Below are 21,904 nucleotides of genomic sequence, written 5' to 3'. Positions count from 1 at the left end.
CTTATGTCCCAGGGGGAGGGAGGGAGGGGAGATACATGTCAAAAACAACATATCAGCTAACAAATGCCATGAGAAATAATAAAGCAGAAAAAATGTGATCAAGTAAGGGGGATTGTTCTTTTAGAAGAGATGATCAGAGAAGACTTCTCTAATAAGATATCTGAACACAGAGATGAATAAGGATGGAAATGAGCCATGAGAATATTGAAGGAAGAGCATTCCAGGCAGAGGGAAGCATATGTGCAAAGGCCCTGTAGTAGGAGATTGCTTGTCTGAAGAGTAGAGGCAGGGCCATGGGGCTGGAGCAGAGGGAGTGGTGGAGACCCTCCTGCTGGCAGGTGATGAGGTCAGATAGGTGGAGGGAACCAGATCGAGTAGGGCAGGGATCGCAACAGCAGGCCAAATCCAGCCTATGCTTGTGTATGTACAGCCCTCTAGGTAAAAATGGCTTTTAATTTTTGAAAAAGTTGTTTAAAAAAGAAGACTACATAACGTATGTGTCCTGCAAAGCCCCAATTATTTACTGTCTGGTCTTTTACAGGGAAAATTTGCCAATTCCTGATGCAGGGCCTTAGAAACCATGGTGAGGACGTCCATATTTCTAAGTGTGAAAGGAAGCCATTGGGAGGGTTCTGAGCAAGACAATTAACGTGAGGTGGTTGACAGTCTTAAACAGATGGCTCTGACTGCCGTGTTAGCTCAGACTGTAAACGGGGCGGGTGCAGCAGGGAGCACAGTTAGGAGGTGTTATAGTCAGGGTGAGACAGGCCAGTAGGTTGGACCAGACTGGTAGCAGTGGGACACTGAATAGTCGGATAGAGAATACATTTTGAAGGTGGCACCGAAGGTGCTTTGGATGGACTGTGGAGTGAGAGAGGGAGGATGGAGTAAAGGATGACTCCAAGATTTTTGGTCTACCTCCTCTCCTGAGGTTGTCCTGGAAACTGAATGAGAGAATGATCTTTTCTGTCCTTAGGGTTTGATGCCTTCAGTTCTTTTACCATTCTGTAGTCAGGGTTACCTTCCTAAGGGACAGTTTTGATTGTGACATTCTCCACATAGCACAGGGAGATCGGCTGGGTGCTTTGTGACGGCCTGGAGGGGTGGGATAGGGAGGGTGGGAGGGAGGGAGACGCAAGAGGGAGGAGATATGGGGATATATGTGTATGTATAGCTGATTCACTTCGTTATAAAGCAGAAACTAACACACCATTGTAAAGCAATTATACTCCAATAAAGATGTTAAAAAAAAAAAGAAAGAAAAAGAAAACAAAATATTTACATGATTAAAAAAAAAACAACCTCTACCAGTGTCCCATTAGCTGTGGAACGGTCAGGTGTGGCCCTCCCTAATCTGACAGGCCTGTGCCTGCGTCCTAACTCATTTCCAGCTGTTCCCTTTCATCAAACCCAACGCTAACCAGTGAATCGTCCACCAGTCCCCACGTGTACTTCATACTCCCACCTCCAGAGCTTTGCCTATATGGGTTCCTCTTTTTTTTAAAATTATCATTACACATCAACAGTCCTACTAGAATGTTACTGTCTACCTTTTTGATAAAGCAATTCCTTAACACCCTCGTTACCCTCCTGGTCTATTCCAATGCTGTGTGTCTTCACCTCTTTGAACAGGGATGTCATTTCTATTTGTAACGTGGTTTTTTATACACAAGCCTTGTCTCCTGCCAGATACAAAGAGGGAGACAATAGAGGATATGGTTAAATCCCTTGTCTTTGTTAAATCCCAGCTTTGCCCTTGGAACCTGTATGACTTTGAGCAACTTACTTTACTTCTTGCAGCCTCACTTGGCGCTTCCATAAAATGGAGGTAATTCCATGGTTACTTCGCAGCACTAATTAAGAGATAGAATGAGATGATTCCCGTACAGCACTTAGTGTAGTTATGTGCCTGCCATGTGGTTAGAGCTCATTTAATTCCAACTGTATCAATTTACCTTCATTAAGGAGCTGAGGAAGTATCTTTCTATCCTATTCTTCCTGGTGCTGTGTACCCTGGTTTTGTACACAGTAGGCAAATGAATATATTGTAAAAAGTACAGTGAAATGAGTCAGGTTTGGGAATTAACTCTGAGTTCAGTTCCCACCACCACATCCAGCTGTGTGACTTGTGGCAAGATCCTTTCCTCTCTGAGTTTCAAATTCCTCACGTTCCAAGTGGATGAAATGATTCCTACCTTGAAAAGTTAGGAGGATGAACTATGATGGATGTAAAGCACCTGCGGCATGGTGTGTGCCAATGATAGCTCTCACCAGGATGGCGATTATCAAAGCTTCTGCAGAGGGCTTCCCTGGTGGTGCGGTGGTTGAGAGTCCGCCTGCCGATGCAGGGGACGCGGGTTTGTGCCCCGGTCCGGGAAGATCCCACATGCCGCAGGGCGGCTGGGCCCGTGAGCCATGGCCGCTGAGCCTGCGCGTCCGGAGCCTGTGCTCCACAATGGGAGAGGCCACTACAGTGAGAGGCCCGCGTACCGGAAAAAAAAAAAAAAAAAAGCTTCTGCAGAAAAAGCTCCGTTACCTTTCTGGCACGGAAGCTCCATCATTCCTTAAAGCACTGGTCCTCAAAATGTGGTTTCTGGGCCGGCAGCATAATCAATGTCATTTTCCCTGGAACTTATTAGAAACGCACGTTCTCAGGTTCCACCCCGAGCCTAGTAAAGCAGACACTGTGGAGTGGGGTCCAGCAGCCTGTGTATTAACAAGCTGATGTGCACACGCATCTGAGATCTTAGTGGAGGGAAGAGTTGGCATGGGTCGTTCCTTTCAATCCCAGAGGGGTAGTTAAGTCACTCTGCTTTTCTGTTGGCATCATAATTGAGGACATGAGAGCCAGGAGGTGTTTCCAGCATTGCCAGAGAAGGATAGCACAGGACCCTTAGTGCCACTTTGGGGGTCAGCAACTCCTGACTCTTTACCTACGATTACTCACAGAGTTGACAGGAACAAAGAAGAATTGGAGGAAGGTGTGACCCATGGTTAACAATGGGAAGTATAGTTTAGTGAGTAGTTCAGTTTGAGGCACAGGACTAGTCTGGGAGCATAAACCCACAACATAAGCCATCGTGAGCTATTAATTAACTTGTAATATTACAACTGTCAGTGAGCCTGACAAGATAATGAAAATTCTTTAGTGTGACTGATTTTAATGTAAGCTGTTGACACATTCGTAAATACAGCAACTAAAGTTAGTTCAGATGGTTTCAAGAAATTCAGAAATATTGTGAAGAACATTTAATCCTTCCGTAGTATTAAGGTCTAGAGAGCGTTTAAATATCTCTATAGCTGTGGGGAAAAAAGCACAGCCACATTTATATATAGTTACCGGCTTTTTTTTTTTTTTTAACATGATACCACATTTATCTTTTTCCTTTTCTTTAGGCTCCTTGTATGACATGAAAAATCATCTCTTTGACAGGGTGATTCTGTTAATCCAAATAGAGTTGAAATAGAATTACTTCAGGCCTTACCATCTAGACCTCTGCCTTCTCTCCACCACCAGCTTCCCCTTCATCACCCGTGGCCCTGGTGAGGGGTCGACACAGGAGAGAAGCAGACCCTCGAACCAGCCCTTGGGCTTGCTGCTGTGTAGCTCTAATACATGATGCATAAGAGGTGCCCTTGGCATATGGAAGGAAAATGTTAGAATTTCTGTTTGTGGTTCATTTTAATCTCAGGCTTTGAACTCTCTCTTTGTCTACATTTGGGGATGGTGGTCTATGCGCAAATATTTCTTCCTAAAAGGGGTGTGTGATCAAAAAAATGTGACTTGTCTCTGAGGGCAGGTTAACATGACAGGGAGAGATTTGGGTAAAAGGTTGAAAATGTTGATGCCAAAACATTCTAGAATTTTCTGTAGATTTCAGTTTTCCATGTTACCTTTTCACCTATAACTGGAAACATGATAGCCTTGTCTCCTATCATGTGCTATTCGGTTCAGATCACGGGGTGCCAATCAGATAAGGGGAAAAGTAAGAAGCAGACACCGGTGGCTTTACGTTGGGCTGTCTCTTCCTCTTGGGCCTCTCCCGCTGCTTGGGCTGCCATTGAGTGAACAGCCAGAGTGGAGCTGCCTGGTGGGGCACAGAAAGGGCACCTAGACGGACCCTTAACTAGAGGATCTATTCTCGCATCACTGGTTGCCCTTTTAAAGCCCTGGACTTCAGAGCCATATCTCGTTGCTGCAATGTGGGTACATAGGACCCATTTAAGTGAGTGGGCAGGAGGCAAAAGTGCCTTGAAGAGGAAAGACCACGAGGCACAGACTGTGACCATATGCCTGCCCCCAAGCTGCCTTTTTGTCACTAGGCTGTAGTTACATCACATGTGTTTCTCTCTCTCACTCTGAACGCTTCTGAGAAGTTTCAAAGGAAGGTAAGCAGTAACGATCTAATGTACGTGCTTCTCTAGTAGAACGGCTCTGCGTTTCCGCTGATCCCGGGCAGGGGCTGTTTTCAGGAAGAAGCCCCACACACGCTCTCCCAGGGATGTTGCATGGCTGTGGTCACCAGTCTCCGCCCCGCCCCCCAACCCCCCACCCCCACCCCCCGCCTGTAGGCTGGCCACTCGCTTCTAGAATGAATTCCTTGGGAGCTTCTCCATGGGTCTTTTCTTTGTAGTCTGTCTTCCAAGAATTCTTGTGCTGCTTTGCCGTCAGAGAAGCCGTGCCTGGCCGGTGCTGACGTTTCTTGCCCTCCTTCCCCACAGGCTGCACAAGGGGGTGGCCACAGGACCCTGCTGTACGGTCACGCAATTCTCCTGCGGCACTCCTTCAGCGGAATGGTAAGCATCTCTGGATCCGCTTTCACCATTCAAGGAGGAGGGGAAAGATGAGGAGGGAAGAAAGGGCAGGAAACCAGCAAGTGTCTAGATCAGGTTAAGTAATCAGCGGGAATCATTGGAAATGGAAGTAACTATAGCACATTACTGTCTTAGCGTTTCCTTCCTGGAACTTACCTCACTGAGCACTTATATATTTGTGTTTGTTTAATGTCTGACCACCTTCCTCCCCACTCCAGAGAAGGACCGTGTCTTGTTTTAAATTTATTTAACTAAACCTACCTGGACCGAGTGCAGTGCCTGGATATACTAGATGCTCAGTAAATATCTGTTGAATGGATGATCAAATAAACCGTGGAATAACTGATGACTTGCACATATGACGTATACGAGCATAACCAGTGTAGGAGAAAAAGCAATCAAATGGATTTTTTGTGAAATGTCTCCTCTTTTACTAGCGAAAGGAAATAGGATGGTATCTGGTGCCTTTAGTCCTGGAAGAATTTGAAGGTATTATGTTAATCCAGAGGTGGGAGACAGACAATGAGCAAAGCAGTCACAGGAAGCAGGTCAGGCTTTGATCTATTCAGGGATCTAGAACCAGAATTAACTGAAATGGCGATTACTCACTATAACTTGAAAAAATTTTCAAGTTTTAAATAAATATAATTTGTTAAACACAGATACTGCAGTTCTTTTGCAGGGAGTGTTAAGAGGACTATCATGATCTCGATCAAGTATAATAGGTACCAACTCTAATAACCTTTACCCCCAGTTCCTACATGTATCATTCTCCCTCGCTATCAGTATAAGGAAGATTTCTTTCTCTAGCCCTAGTGGAAAACTGTGACATGAATTCAAGACTTTATTTTCACACATTTCATACCTGCAGCAGCTGCAAAGTTTGTCTCAAAGCTTGAACTATCAAATTGGCAGCGAGAGCAGCAGCTGCCTCTTCAATGATTTATTTATTGCAGCATTTTTTTTTTTTTTTCCTGAGCACTGGTAAGGAGTTGACCTTTTCAGCCTGAACATTCGTCTGTGATAATCCCTCGTGCCAAAGGAAAACTAACAAAAGTGACCAAATCGAAGGTTATCTGAGCAGGAGATGGGGACAGAGAGTGGGGAAACTTTTGCACCCTGACACTCTCTAGAATTGAGAGGTGATCATTCATCTTTAAGCATCTGGTCCTTATCCATAGGGTAAATTAAACCCTAATACCTCTCTTTTTCTACCTAAATAGAATAAACAAAAGCTCAAAAAGCACACTTCTGGCTTTGAAAACTCAGGCTAGCATTGTGCCAGAGAGAGGAAGGTTTACATTATTCATCCTTAGGTTGGTTGCCCCTCACTCCCAAGAAATACCACTCACGGTGAACATGAACTCTATCCTGGCCAGTTCCTTTTAGGAGCAGCATTGAGCATGCAGCCTGTGAAGAGGACTGTATAATAATACAAGGATTCTCCATTTTCCTGTTGCAGTGAACTAGAAGTATAACTCAGCAAGTTTGTGCCAAGTGCATATCCACCTCCCAGTCTAATTCTAAGACCACCCACTGTGCCTGTCAATAAAAGGAGGCAGGGAACAGGCTGTGTACTTTTTTCCTTTATTAAGTTATTTTTTTAAATAATTTTTAACTTTTACATGCACATGTATTTTTATCATCAGAAAAAAAAAACATAGGCATTAATTGAGAAGTTCTAAAGCTCATAGAAAATTTGAAAAACAGAAAATAAATAGAAATGGGGGCATCGTTGCGGTCGCTCCCACTGTCCAAAGACAACTTGTTATCAATTTGGTGTAATTCCCTTTAGCCTGGGTGCTAGGCATTTAAGTTTTGCATACGTGGCAACTATATAAGTACACTATTTTGTGTATATTCCATATTGTTACACACTCTTGAAAAATAGGCTTCATGGTAACATAATATTCCATAAAATAAAGTACCAAAGTTTATCAACCTTTCCATTGTTGTTGGCCATTTATGTTCTGTTTATATTGTTCCCAGTTTAAAAGTTTCTCAGAGTATCTTTGAACAAAAGCATATTTAATATTTCAACCTTTTTCTATTTCAAAACTTATTCCTCATAGTCCTATGAGTTAAATCACTGGGTCATCAGATAAGAACATCTTTGAGGTTTTAAATATTTTACAAAAATATGTCCCAGAAGCACTGTAGCAATGAACAAGATAAACAGGCCCTTTTCATAGTAGCTCAATGTTGAAATTGACAACTGGAAGCCAACTAGTGGTGAGATGCCAAGATTTGACAGAAGAGTATGACTTCACTAGCATCTACTCTTGTTCCACAGTATCTAACGTGTTTGACTACATCAAGATCCCAGACAGATAAACTTGCCTTTGATGTAGGTCTACGGGAACATGCCACAGGTAAGTCAACATACCTAGGTCTGCTGCTCAGTGGGGTCTTGGGCTAAGGGCTTTTGAGAAGGGTACTGAATGCTACTCATTTGGGATTCCAAACCAAAGTGGTCAATATCAACCTGGTCTGATAAAACTTTGGAGAATTTAAAAAAAGAATGTGTAATGAAAACATAGGAACTAAGAATGAGGGCAAGCATAATGGTTTAACCACAGTCTGCCAGAGTCTCAAAGAAAAACAATTTTTAGGGTTAGGAACCAAAAGTAAGTAGAGAAGTTATTCCTGAAAGAAACCAATGGTAATGAATAATCGCTAAAAAACAAAGATAGCATAATAAGTGTTTACATAATGAAGTATAGTGTTGAGATCAGAAAAGTAGTTCTGGGACTTCCCTGGCAGTCCAGTTGTTAAGACCTCGACTTCCAGTGCAGGGGGTACAGTTCGATCCCTGGTTGGGGAGCTAAGATCCCATATGCCTCGTGGCCAGAAAACCAAAACATAAAACAGAAGCAATATGGTAACAAATTCGATAAAGATTTTTAAAATGGTCCACATTAAAAAAAAAATCTTTAAAAAGAGTAGTCCCATTTTATTCTGCAGTGAACCAGCTATTTTTAAAGCAGTGTTTCCCAAATGTTAGTCAATGACATCCACCATCGCGGTGTTTGCCATTCCTGTACATCACTTTTATTATTATTTATATTTTTCTTTACATTTACTTACTTTGTACTTATAATTTTATAATAAGACTAAACTAAAATCATTGGTATAAGTAGAAAACTGGTATTGCTTGCCTTAAAAATAAATATAGAGAAAAGAAAACCATGTCACTAAATAATTGAAGAGGTGTTGGCAAATATTAGAAAAGTGTTCATGATATACGAGCTCCGAAGTGAAAACTTTCTGATAGAATCAGAAGGCTTAAAAGTAATAAAAGAAATTTCTCACTATATGATTCAATGTTGTTTAATTGCCCTCCACCGCCAGTGCTATACCTCATATACCATCATATAGTTTGGGGAACACTGGCTGTTTTTTTTTTTTAGTTCAGTCGAAAATAATGACAGTCAAGTGATGGATCCTAAGAAAGGTGGTGACCAGGAAGATGCAGGTTCTCTCTGGACACCAGAAATGAAGAACAGAGGGCTAAGATAATTGTCAACAAATATTTCTAGTTATAGTATCAAAGAAGGGGCTGACTTGCTGTGGGTTATTCCAAAGACCAGTGGAGCAATGGATAGAAGTTGAAAAGAGGCCCATTTCATCTCAAAGAAGGAAACCATTTTGTAATATCTGCAAGTATCCAGTAGAGGAACAGCTGGCCTCGGGAAGGAGGATGTTCCCTGTGGCTGGAAGTATTCATGGGCAATCTATCTGCCAAGGGCATTACATACATAATTTCTGCTCTATTTAGAGGTTGGGCTTATGGACCAATCAGGATTCTTGGTTGCAAACAGCAGAAACTAATTCCATTAACTCAAGCAGAATGAGAGTTTACTGGAAGGATATTGTGTAGACCTGCTCTGAAGCTGAGCCCCAGCCTTAGAAAATGGGCAGAAACAAAGGCAAGGGAAGAGCAAACAGCCTAGGTCACACTGCAGGAAGAGTCTCAAAGTCTCAGTCTTTAATATCATGACATTTTCCCCCAAATAGGAAGAGAGTTCCATTGTTGGGTAGTCAAACAAGGACAAAGTCCATATGGTCTTGCTGAAACTACGTCCGTTCATAAGGGGATGATCCAGATTGTCTGATTTTACAGATAATCTAGAAAAAAAAAAATCTAGGGTTTAACCCATGTGCATTTGCAGTTTCTGCATCGTGCACAGTCACATCCAGAACGCCTGACGAGAGCCCCTCCCTCTCCTCCTTTTTGTACAGAGCAGAAGAGTGAGCCTGCCTCTTTAGGGTTTTTTTTTTTTCTTCCTGAAATCAGATTATATTTGAATTTGATTTGAGGTTGCTTTGTTTTCAGCTAAAGTGTTATTCTTAAAATATAATTTCCTCTAAGGTGTTGTCAACCTTTGCTGAAAATGACAAAATGAGTGGAGTGCCACACATTCTGAGTGTAAGTTGACCTCTAAGTATAAACCAGCTGTCAGTCTTAGAGCACATAACCGGAAAAGTCATATATGGTCATTCTATTTATACCAGTAAAATGACTTCAGACTTTTTGAGAATTGGGAAGAAATTTGAGAAATAACCACTTTCTAGTCGTGTGTTCAGGAAACCTATTTTTTTTTTTTTAATTATTAGAGCCTCCAATAAAAATAGAGGGAAATAGCAGAGAATATTACTCTTTCTAGCACTTTTTTTTCTAAATTCCTAAAATCAGACTTGGTGTGAATTCTGCTGACAGATTAAGGAAACACATGCACCAACCCAAGTTCAAGGTAGCTGATCAGAAGCTGACTTTGGCAGAAAGACGGAGGGGAAGGTGTTGACCAGGTGTTCATAAAAGCCTAGAGCCTAAAATAATTTATTTACCTCCCTCACCCCCAACCCATTTCACGGTCTCCTTGAAGAAGACCAGCTTGCTGTTTGCTGGGGAGGAGGAGAGCGCTCGTGCAGCTCAGATATGGTTCAGTATGGCCTGGAGTGGGTCTTCTGTCTTCAAGAGGAGAGTCACTCAGGATCCAACAGAAAAGCCTTGTTTTTTACCCAGGTCATTCTGTGAATGCACTTTTGGCTCAGAAACCTCTTCTGGGTTGAAAACAAGTAGTTGAGTTGAATCTCTAGGAGAATGTGAGTAGAAGCTTGGAAGCAGTTTCTTGAACACTTCTGGAAACTTTTCCCCCTGCACAGTGGGTAATAAATGATTTGACTGACCTAACAGAACTGGTGACCATTTTGCCCTTGATTTTGCTTATTGGGTTCTTTCTTTTCTCCTTTTAAAAGTTTTTTGTTGTTGTTTTGGTTTTAGACATAGCTTTAGAATTAGGTTAGAATTGGAAAAAAATGAAAAAAAAAAATCCCCACTAAATGTACTATTAGGTATTTTAGGACCTTCGCCTGGCCCGTGCACATCCTACTGATTTGGGGATTGGCCCTGTCCCTGGGCTCCAGGCCACTACGCTGTTCCCAGGAGAGGGCGAGAGAACAAGGATTCTCTTCTCCCGTTTGCCTCTTGAGGACCCCTTCATCCTGGTCCCTCTCAGTGGTCCAGAGCACATAATGGATATATACAGATGTAGAGGGCAGCCTCTTCTGTTATGAAATTTTAAGTTTAATCAAAACGTAATCAAAATGATCATACTTATTTATCCAAAGTAAATCAAAGTAATACCCGTACATAGTTAAAAGAGAGACACAGTAGTCCTATGCTTACTGGAAACATCCATCTCCTGCCCACCCCGTCCGCGTTCTGGATTCCTGCGTCTCTGGGGCGTCCACTTTCAGCTCCTCTAGTATGTTCCTCACTTGTGTGCGAGTCATACAGTTTACTGCTATTTAGTTATTCTTTCCAATTAGGTATGATCTATTGATGTCCTAAATGAATAATAAAAATTTAGCTCTTAGTCTCCACTCTTCCCTATTTTCTTTCCACCCTCCCAATATATTTGCATCCATTTTTTATGTAACCACCAAAGTCAATATTAACTACTTACATTGGCATAACTGTAACTTTCATTTGCAAGTGAGACTCATGATATACTATGGTCAGTTCACTTTACTGTATTGCTTTTGAGTTTTCCAGTACTCAATAATTGCCTTGTTTGTTGCTTTACTTTCCGTGACCCAGTCATTCATTTCTAAACCGTCCCATAGAACAGAAACTCTCCCCTGATTACATTCAGTCACAAGAGCTGTTCTGTCAGTTTCATCTTCTTAGAAACATCCACTGTCATCCAGGAAATTCCCGTTTTCTCTCTCCAAGATCCTGTATTTCCTGGATCTCATGTTTTTCTCCTTTATCGGTTTATCACATCGTTTGGGGGGACTCCATATCCAGTAGCTTTTACAGAAAAGATCCATGGGAGAAAAATTGTTGTCTGAAAGTTTCTTAATTCCAGCTTTACAAGTAATTCATAAGAGTATTCTACATTGGACATATTTTTTTCTCAGCATCCTGGAGGTTTTCTTCTAGCTTTTGGTCTGGCTGTGAGATGTCTACATTCTGATTCCTGACCTTTTGTGTGTGACCTGTTGCTATTTTCTGAGAGCTACCTGGATCTTCTCTTTTGCCCTGACGTCTGCAGTTCTGCAGTGCTATGTCTTGTCCTGCATCCTTCTTGTTCTTAGTGTCACAGGAGTGGACCCTGGTGTGTGTGTCCATTCTTCACTGTGCTAGGGACTCTGCAGGCCTCTTCCATCTGAAAATGTTTGTCTTTCAGCCTTGGGAAAATTTTAATATTATCTCTTTGTTAATTTCCTCCCTTTGTTTTCTCTGTTCTTGCTTTTTGGAACTCCTCTAGACCGGTTTTCTAATTTTCTTTTCAGTCTTGTTTCTAATCTGTTTTTCTTCATTCTTCATTTTGGGAGAATTTTTCAACTTTATCCTCTAACCTTCCTGTTTCTTTCTCTCTTTTTCAGCAACAAAGATTTTTCTTTTTCTTTGAAGCGATCCTTCATGGATACTCTCATAGCTGCTTCATGAATGTTACTTTTTCTTATCTCTCTGAGATGATTAATTCTAAGATTTGCTTCAAGTTATCTTTAGCTGTCTGTAATCTTCGTGTTTTCCCTTTACCCACTTTTTGGTTTGTTCCCATCATTCACGTTAGAGACTTTCCTCACATGTCAGGTCATCCTTGGTCCCCACTGATGTTTAGATCAAGGCGGTAAAAAGCGACAGGAAGTCCTGACTGTGTGAGTGGCTTCCCATCTTTTAAGCCTCGTTTTGGGGTAATCTATCAGGGACCTAGGCATTGCACTGGAGATGCCCAAACAGGTATCTTTTATGTTGGGTAGTTTGGCTTCCCTAAAGAGTAATCTTCATTTGGGTTGGGGGGGAGGTTCAGCATCGCAGCTGGCATTCTGGAAGCTGAGGAATGGAGGTAAAGGAAGAGGAGCTGGGGTTTTACTAATCAGGGCAAAGAATTCTAATTATTCTCCATTTTCAGCAATACTCTTTACTTCCTTGTCTGACAGTGCCTGATCCATGGAAGTCGTTCCATGGATTTAACTTCTATTCTTTTGTACAGTGGAGGGGGAAGAGTCACCTGGCATGCAGGCTAAAGAAAGGGATGCAGAAGGTTAAATGTTTGCTTAAAACCTTCAGCCAGGGCTTCCCTGGTGGTGCAGTGGTTGAGGGTCCACCTGCCGATGCAGGGGACACGGGTTCGTGCCCCGGTCCGGGAGGATCCCACATGCCGCAGAGCGGCTGGGCCCGTGAGCCATGGCCACTGAGCCTGCGCGTCCGGAGCCTGTGCTCCGCAACGGGAGAGGCCACAACGGTGAGAGGCCCACGTACCGCAAAAAAAAAAAAAAAAACCTTCAGCCAGTCCTCCTGTTTTCAACCCCATCTTCTATGGTTGCCTTCACAGGGAACTCTTACCTCCAATTCCAGAGAGTTTCTGGAGAATATGTAGCAGGAGTGACCTTATTTCTTGAGATCAACTTGTCATCCATTTTCTTACCCAAAGACTGGAGTTGTAGCTTTCTCTTGGCTAAAAGCATCTATCTACATTCCTTTTTCCAAAATGTCAATTTTTCTTCTTTGCTATTAACTTCTCACCTGCTGTCTTAGTCCTCGTAGATTTAGGCCTTCTGAAAAACCTCTGATTTTTTTTTTTTTTTTAGTGGAATTACTGATGATTTAGTAGAATTTCATGGGGAAGGGGTGGGGCAAAGATAAAAGTCTGTAAGTGGTCAGTAGACCAATGAAGTCATTTCTTAAAGATTTGTAGGTGCTTGTGTAAAAAAAAGCATATTACCATATGTATTAAAAATACTCAAAGGCTTCTGTAACTTCTGACCTCCAGTACTCTTTTCCAAATACTGTCTTTCTGTCTCTAGAGAAAATGAAAATGATAAAAACACACAAGAGCAGATGTGGGGGTAACTGGAATGCTTATAGATAAATAGAAATTGGAGTGTGCGTGAGCACGTGCATGCGTGTTTCAGGGATTCTCATCAGGAGGAAGGAGAACGAGGGACAGAATGAGGGACAGAATTAGGGACACGGGCTTCCAAGAAGCAGTCACTAACTCAAGGAGCCTTTGTGTAGGAGAAGCCTGTTGGTGGACCATACATCCCGCTTCCAAGCAGAGGTCTGAGGGAGAAAAGGTTCGAATTGGTGATGACCTCATCCTTGTCAGCGTATCCTCTGAAAGATACCTTGTAAGTACCGCCTAACACAAGCATCTTTCATTTCCAGCGTAGTTTCTTTTAGGAATAGAGGGCCAGGGAGAACAGAACCACATTAGATTGAGGAGGATAAGATACCTTTACACAGTATACTTGAGAGGTGATTAAATCCTCTCTCCGGCCAGTTTATCATGGGGCCTGGAATGTAACTGTTAGTTAGTTTTTTAGATTAAAGTACTGTTCCCAGCAAACTCTGCTTAAATGCCCCCAGGCTCCTCCTTAGAAAGCCAACTATTAACACATTAGTTACCATCCCTCTCAGTTTATCACGTTGTTTAGCTCTTGTCCAATGAAGAACAAGCCAGAAAGTGTTGGATATAAAAACATAAACTTATGTTTGGAGGGAGAAAGAGAATTGTACATGTTTCAGTGTGTGGGATGTCACGGTGGTTAGAAGAGGCAGGTGAGATTTTGCACCTGGGGATGGTACTAGGCAAGCATCGTTGAAGTCAGGCCCTTAGGGGGTGGAGGTGGGGCAATACCTTGCAGATCAGAGAAATGTCAGAGGTAAGTTTTTAAGCTTCTCAGCGCCAATCCTACCAGCACATTTTACTTTGCCTAGACCAAAGGCTGGAGTAATTTTTCCCACTTGTGAGTTCCTTTCTCCTACCAAGAATAGACATTTCATAACTTCCTGTTGAATCAGGGATCCAGCTGAGGGGATGGAGTCTTGCCTGCCACCTCTGTAGCTGAATACTTCCTCTTCCCTGAATAAAGTGTCCCACTTTGAAGCTGCTTCTAGATTGGGTGGAACAATCTCCCACAGGCTACGTAGAAAAAGCCCGATGACAGGAAGGCTGTTTAATTCAATCCTTGAAATTCTAGGTGAGCTGCTTCTGTCAGGACTGGCCTGGTGATTTAAAGGATGTCTCGTTTCTGTTTCTGCTGCAGCATCTCTCAATATCAAATGGTAACATACAAGTGGATGCCTCCTTTATGCAAACACTCTGGAATGTACATCCTACGTGCTCGGGAAGTAGCATCGAAGAAGGTGTGCTTCTTTGTGTGCATTCAACCCTCAGCCTGCCCGTTTGTCTTGTGCTACGTATATTGACATTTTCTGCGACTTCACAGCTCCTGCCTGAATGTCCCGGTACACAGCGTGATTTTGGTTCACCTGAATTCCTTTCTCTGATGTTAGTGTGGATGGTTTTCTGTCCTGATTTCTGATTACATGAGCACTCCTGACATGCTTTTTCAATCCTTTCGAGTTCACTATTGGTTTGGCAGTGTGTGTATTCAGGACCTTGGAGATGTACCTTCCCTCTCCCACTGACTTTTCATTTTTATTTATGGTTAGAAGTATACAGACCTTAGCAGGTTCAGTTTGAGAAGACATTATTCGCCAAGAAGGTGACTTTTTAAAATATTTCTCCCCAGTGCATCTCTCCATACAGGTGGGAGAAGGACTTTGTAGTAAAAAGATATTTGGCCATTTGCTTTTACTTGTATTTATGGAAGGCCGTTTAAAAACAACAAATGGTATTTTCTCCATATTTTCTTGTTCTCTTAGAAGTAAGATCATCAAAGTTTGTTCAACATATCCTATTTCTTGGAGCCAGGCAAAGACAATACACCTTTCAAGTTGTATAATAAATACACTGGCCTTACCTTGCGCGTGGGTAATATCACAGTTGAGCACAGTAATCAAATGTCAATGACGTAAGGGTTATCACATCACATGCTAGCCCTTTATAGCAAGATTAGGATTTTTAAAAATACTCAAATCACAGGCTTTAACCCTGTTTTAAAGCTTGAGCCTAGTAGTTTCAAACTTGGAATGCCTCTCTGTTTCATGAGGTTGGAAAATAGAGGGAAACCTGAGAGTTGTTAAGGTGATACCCCCGTTTCAGGAGGCGTCATAGCTGAATTGAATAATCAGGAAACAACAAATTTGTAACTCTTCTGGCAACTGATGGAAGACCTTTCAAAAGCAGGATATGTTTTTAGCTCTCTTCTTTCACACCAGAATTCACCCACCGCTCTAAATCTATTGTCAATCATTCCCTTTCTCTCAGGAGTCAAGGAACTGGGTTAAAAAATCTTCCCCAAGGAACTTTTGACTGAATCTTCTCCATGTTGATTTTTTTTCATTTCCGCTATAGGAATAAAATTATTGCCCAGTCCCAAAAGAGGGCTTGTGGAGATTAATTAATTGCATATCACTTCACAACAATACTTTTAGAAGTATTGAGTGCCCTTGTGATAGAGCCTGGGTAGCTGATCACTTGAGTCATCCGACTGCAAAATGCTCTCTCAGCATCCGCTGCTGAGAAACCCACTTCAGCCCTTGAGAGAGTGAGTGATCTTTCTCATGACCCTTCTTTCCTGATTACTGCCCTGGTATGTTTCGACTAAGATGCTGTGATGCGCCAGCACTTAGCAGTTTCCTCTGTGGAGTAGGATATTGATTGGAGGAGCCTGAGGTCTGTAAATGGTGGGCTCCAAAGGGAGCATGGCCTCACCATCATGAGACGATGGAGAGTTTAATCGAGTAGCATGGACATATATACATTACCAAATGTAAAATAGCTAGCTAGTGGGAAGCAGCTGCATCGCACAGGGAGATCAGCTCGGTGCTTTGTGACCACCTAGAGGGGTGGGATAGGGAGGGTGCGAGGGAGACGCAAGAGGGAGGGCATAGGGATATATGTATACATATAGCTGATTCACTTTGCTATACAGCAGAAACTAACACAACACTGTAAAGCAATATACTCCAATAAAAATGTTTTTAAAAAATGTGATCATGGAAGGGGTTAATTTTCTAAACAAACTGGCTGTTAACAATTCCCCTACAGTATATCATGAATTATTTTAATGCAAAAAAGTATGCAGTTGCAAATATTAGTACAGTAAGAGAGAGGAAAATGATAAAATGACTTCTAAATATTCGAGGGAAGTTTAAAAAGAACTTGCCTTGCCTGGATGAAGAAAAATGAACCAGGGAATATCAGACTGTCCCTGTGTAAGATGCATTGATAACGCCCTTTTCTACTGTGGCATAACTTTTCCTTCTTGCTGTTTTGCTCCAACACCCTAAATAGTTTGACAGCCCCTAAAGTGATCTAATTGTGTGATTTTCTCAAAATCCTGATACAGACATTGAACATATTAAGTCCATTTGTCTCCTGAGAACTGTCTAGCTGGGAGAATTTTTTAATTCAAAGGGATAACGAATTTCATTTCTTCATGCAAGATAAAGCTCAGACTGGGGCCCCTCTCCTACTACTGTGTTGTTTAAATGGAGGCTCACAGTGTATTTGAAGACTAACTGGTCATCGAGTCCTTGAAGTTCATTGTTTCCTATCCATCTCTGAACTCCATGGCTATTGAGATTCCTTTCCTTATTCTGAAAGCTAAGGGCTCGTTGATAGCTGCCTCTGGGCTTGTCCACTCAGAGACACTGGAATGTCATTCTGCCTTCTCCTTGGTGCTGTAGAAATAGTGTCCTGGTTTGATCTGTGTTTATTTAACGTGCTGGAAAAGTAGCTCCTCCTAAGAGAGCTCGGAATAACAGTTTGCTTCCCCCTTCCCGGCACCTTCTTTCTTTCTCATGGCTGCAGTTTGATTTGGAATTTGCCACAAAGTATACACATCCAGATTGTAACAGTTTATCCAGGAACTTGGTGTTGGATGTATTTATATCCTAAACAACTGGAAAATCCTTATCCTCCTAAGAGTAGCAGCTTAAATTTCCATTTGGCCTTGTGTGTATTTTTAAATGTTGCATTATTTTTATTGAGGCATAATTGATATACAACATTATATTAGTTACAGGTGACCTTTTGGCTTTTAATGATATGAATTGACACATTGTTTTCACCCTCCCTTTTGGTATTGGACTTGCTCATCTCTGAAACCCTATTTAACTTTCAATGTTAGAATTGTTTTGACTTTCTTGTCTTTTCTACCTGAGACCTGAAGTCGTGGAATCTGTCATTTCCCAAATGCTTTTTCTCTTGGTGTTTTCCATAACTGACTCAGATATGCATGAATATACCCTTTTTAAATACAGTGTTCTCATTATTCAACTTCCTGTAAGCTCATGGTAGGATATAATTCTCTTATAGGATACCTACTTGGTGGGCACGTAGTACGTCTTTTCCATGGTCACGATGAGTGTTTGACAATACCATCTACAGACCAGAATGATTCCCAGCACAGGTAAGCCGGTAGCTTCATCCTTCCCTTGTCTCCTGTCTCCGGTGACTCAGACTAAAGAGTTGGCTTTTGGATGTGGAGACAGATGAATTCTGTAAGTGTTAGTTAATTGACGAACTTCCCTCCAGTCATGGGTTGCAGTTATAAAACAGGAAAGGCAGTATGCTTGAGCGTGCTCACAGGAATAGCTATATACACAGGCTGCTTCTTAGGCAAGCAATTCTGTGGTGCTTTTCAATCCCTTTGTTTTCTGTGGTTGCTTCCAAATCTAAGGAGTTTCTGGTAGCATTAATTGTAGACTGAAGGACGCTTTTTTTTTTTTTTTTTTGCGGTACGCGGGCCTCTCACTGTTGTGGCCTCTCCCGTTGCGGAGCACAGGCTCCGGACGCGCAGGCTCAGCGGCCAGGGCTCACGGGTCCAGCCGCTCCGCGGCATGTGGGATCTTCCCCGACCGGGGCATGAACCCGTGTCCCCTGCATCGGCAGGCGGACTCTCAACCACTGCGCCACCAGGGAAGCCCTGAAGAACCCAATTTTGTGATGGAAATCAGGATGGTCATTCTAGCGAGTCTGTGCACTTACATAAATTATTCACCAGGCTCTTCAAAGGCAGATTATCTCTATTACTCCCCCTTTTATGTACTATGAAGGTGAAGTTCAGTGATTTCATTCTGCTTATCATCAAACAGGATTGGAGAAACCAAATGTCGATATCCAACCAGAGCTGGATCAGCAGGGGATGGTGCCGGGGCGGCATGTACTGCTGAGGATGATGCTTTCTTTGGATCTCTAGTTATCTACTCAAAGGATGCTTTTCCAAAATTCAAAATCAGGAGATGGAAGACGTTAATCTAGGTCTTAAATTCACACTGAAGCATCCTTTAGTATTCTGTTTATATATAGAGGAACAGAGTATAAAAAGCTTGGCCTCTGTAACTATGGAACTCTGATATATTTTAAAAAATCAAATCTCAGATGTAAATTAGACTGAACTTAGGACAGCAACAAGTCTGATCTCCCAGATCGCTCGTAATACATTCTTTGGTTTTGCACGATGCCTACGGGAACCTCATTAACTACATTTCTGTTACTTCATTAGAAACACGTGATCACATTCACACATCTTAGAAATCATCTAAGTCAGGCTCCTGCCAAAGGTCACACACTGGATGATTTCAGATGGGAGCCTGAAACCCAGAGATGCTGAGTCTCCAGCCAGGGCTCCTTCCTTATTTTATGTTCTAAAGGACCCCCAGGAGCAATGTGCTTGAGTGTGTTACTGTGCATCTTAGAAACTACCCATTGGCAATGTATATCCTTTATTGTTCTGAACCTCTTTCTACTTGCTCTGTCCTCTGTGTATCCCTTTATGGGAACCAGATGTGACCCGGAATGGTGTCTAGCCTTCCTGGCACTGGTCCAGTGGCTGGCAGTTATCTCTGAGTAGAGAAGTTAGGCTGACCTGATTTCCCTTGGAATTAAGGATTCCCTACACTAGATAATGTCATGTGATCCTACTCAGTTGCGATTTTCTTTTCCTTTTTTACATTTTTAATTTATTTTTAAAAATATTTATTTATTTACTTTTGGCTGTGTTGGGTCTTTGTTGCTGTGCACAGGCTTTCTCTAGTTGCAGCGAGCGGGGGCTACCCTGTTGCGGTGCTCAGACTTCTCATTATGGTGGCTTCTCTTGTTGTGGTGCGCGGGCTCTAGGTGCACGGGCTTCAGTAGTTGTGACACTCAGGCTCAGTAGGTGTGGCGCATGGGCTTAGTTGCTCCACGGCATATGGGATCTTCCCGGACCAGGGATCGAACCCATGCCCCCTGCGTTGGCAGGTGGATTCTTAACCATCGCACCACCAGGGAAGCCCTCCTTGTTTTTTAAACAGTGAAATTATGCAGTAGCCCACGTACTGTCTCTTTAATATCTTATCCTGCTGCAGTTAGGCAAAAGCTTGCAGGTGGATACAGAACTGAAGTTTTGTTAGTGAGTTTGGCAGAGTTGGCTCCATCTAAGATGGAACACGTCAAAACTCACTACTTCTCTCTTCCCTTTCCTATTCTTTTGTTAAGGAAAGGAATTTGGAAACAATTAAAATAACATTTGCATGGCCCTTTACCCCTCCCCCCCCCACACATGCACCTGTTGTTAAATTTAGAACCAAATTAGAAGCATCTGGGCAGAAACAATGCTACTTGGAGAAGCTTGTCATGTGGTGGGCACTCCTATCGAGTGGTTCAACAAGATCCTGACCCGAAAGAAAGGCTGAACAAGTATTTGAAAGAAGGTGCTGGGGAGAGTGAAACAGATAGAGAGGAATTCCCAGAATGGGCCCCCTGAGGAAGGCATGCATGCCATCATTGAGTTAAGAGCAAAACTGGCCTTCCTTTGGCTGAGGATTTCGCGTGAGCTAATTTGTATTTTGGGGGAAAAAAGAAATCGACAGATAAAAATAAAAAGGCTCTTCCTTTCCTTTGTAAGGAAAAATAAAAAGACTATTCCTATGAAGGAGTTGAGACTGGGGGGAGTCAGCAGTGGCTCCTTATACTGGAGCTCGGATTTTTGTAGCAACTGGTCTCTCATTCAACACAGGATGCCTCGGCATTTTTTGCTGTCTAGGTGAGGTGAGGGATAAGCCTCATCATTGTCACGTGTCATCAGGTCAATCCTCAGAACTGGCCAGGATAGCCAGGAATACCGAAATTTGGGAGAGCACAAAGGAATAGGAAATCAAGAATACACAAAAAGGTGCCCAGCGTCAGGAAGGCATGCAAGTGATTCCACTGTAATGGGGCTGACTTTCCGGAGGAAATCATTCCTTGTAAAGCCTGAGAGCAGCCAGGCTGGGTAGAGAGGCTGACCGTCCCAGGGTGCAAAGCCGAAAGAATAATCTAACATTCTGAGCTCTGATCCTTGCCTCTGCCTCAGGCTTGTCAAGCATCCTGGAATAAGTCACTTAACTTACTGAAACTAAGGCTAAGCTGTCAGCCGAGCTTTCAGAGCACCTCAGCTCCCCACCCACTCACCTCCTCTCCTTGGGTAATTGTTTGAGAGCGGGGGCAGGTTGTTTCAACCTCTGTAACCTTTCGAGATTCAATGGAGCAAACCACCCGCATTTCCTAGGTGGGAAGGACTAACCTTCTAGAATTCTTTAAATGTCAGAGGGAGAGCGTTCTCAAATCATGTGACCTAGGGTGATCTGCTCCACGGTTTCCACCTGAGAGACCGTTTTTGCTTTCGTTGAGGATGGAGAAGCGTCAGTGAAAATCTCAACAAATTTTCCTGCAGGGCTAGGTCAGTACAGCATCATTACTATTCTGGGCCTGGCACAGAGACACCTGGGGTGTTGGAGCTCTGCAGTAGCATAGGATTTCTTTCTTAATATTTACTACATATTTCCTGATAGTACCTACATTTGAAAAAGGTTTAGAATATCTTCTATAATCCCACCACCAAAAGGTAACCACTGTTAATGTAGTGTTTTATTGGATTTCTGTGCCAGGTAATGTAGCTTTTGATGCACATTTATAAACATCTATATTTAAATAAAAATCAACAATACATAGTATTTTATACACCCATGAACATCTTTGTGCACATTCATTATTTTTTTTAAAAACCCATTAAATGCTCACAACCATTCTGTGACTTAAGTACCCTTATTAGGCTCAATTTACAGGTGAGGAAATTGATGCACAGAGATTTGAAGGGACTTGACAAGGTCACACAGCTAATAGATTCAAATTCAGGTCTGCCTGACTCCCAAGCCCATATTTTTAACCAGCTCATAATTATAATACTTCTTGGGAGAAGGAAATAATTACCACATATTTCCTCTTCCCCTCTATTGATTACCTGTTGTCTTAAAATTTAGATCAAGATTCTTCTGGAGTTTGAGTAATTCGATTGTGATATATACAAACCCTCTATAGTAGAGGTAGCATTTTAAATTAGTGAAATTAAATGCAATTAAATGATCAGTGTTGATCCAAGGTCACAAGATTCTCAGAAAGTATCTGGATTCAGTATACCTGGCAATCCAGGGACCACTATCTTGAGACATACCTTTAAACTAAGATAGTTCATTTAATTCCTCATAATCTGTGATATAGATGGGTTGGTCCCAATTGTATGGATTAAAAATCAGACTTTGATAATCATCAGATAAACATCAAACACACCCATTTCATGGGACATGTTACAGAATGCCTGACCCGTACTCCTCAAAACTAGCAAAGTCCTGAAAAACAAGGAA

The 21,904-nt window shown here is 42.3% G+C and overlaps 1 protein-coding gene across 2 annotated transcripts in view; it reads left to right on the top strand.

The window, feature by feature from the left end:
* Positions 1-21,904, top strand: part of RYR3 (ryanodine receptor 3) — a 557,080-nt gene that overhangs the window by 239,801 nt on the left and 295,375 nt on the right. For both annotated transcript variants that reach the window (XM_027083790.1, XM_027083789.1), the window contains exons 4-8: positions 4,723-4,797; positions 7,109-7,187; positions 13,346-13,458; positions 14,377-14,476; positions 17,559-17,652. In XM_027083790.1, coding sequence (XP_026939591.1) covers positions 4,723-4,797; positions 7,109-7,187; positions 13,346-13,458; positions 14,377-14,476; positions 17,559-17,652 — 461 coding nt within the window. The remainder of the gene's footprint in view (positions 1-4,722; positions 4,798-7,108; positions 7,188-13,345; positions 13,459-14,376; positions 14,477-17,558; positions 17,653-21,904) is intronic.

The sequence above is a fragment of the Aethalodelphis obliquidens genome, unplaced genomic scaffold (genome assembly GCF_003676395.1).
Source record: "Aethalodelphis obliquidens isolate GAN/ISIS:26980383/991018 unplaced genomic scaffold, ASM367639v1 scaffold51, whole genome shotgun sequence".
Classification (NCBI taxonomy): Eukaryota; Metazoa; Chordata; class Mammalia; order Artiodactyla; family Delphinidae; genus Aethalodelphis; species Aethalodelphis obliquidens.
Note: the sequence above shows the minus strand (reverse complement) of the source record. Positions and strands in the feature narration are given on the sequence as shown.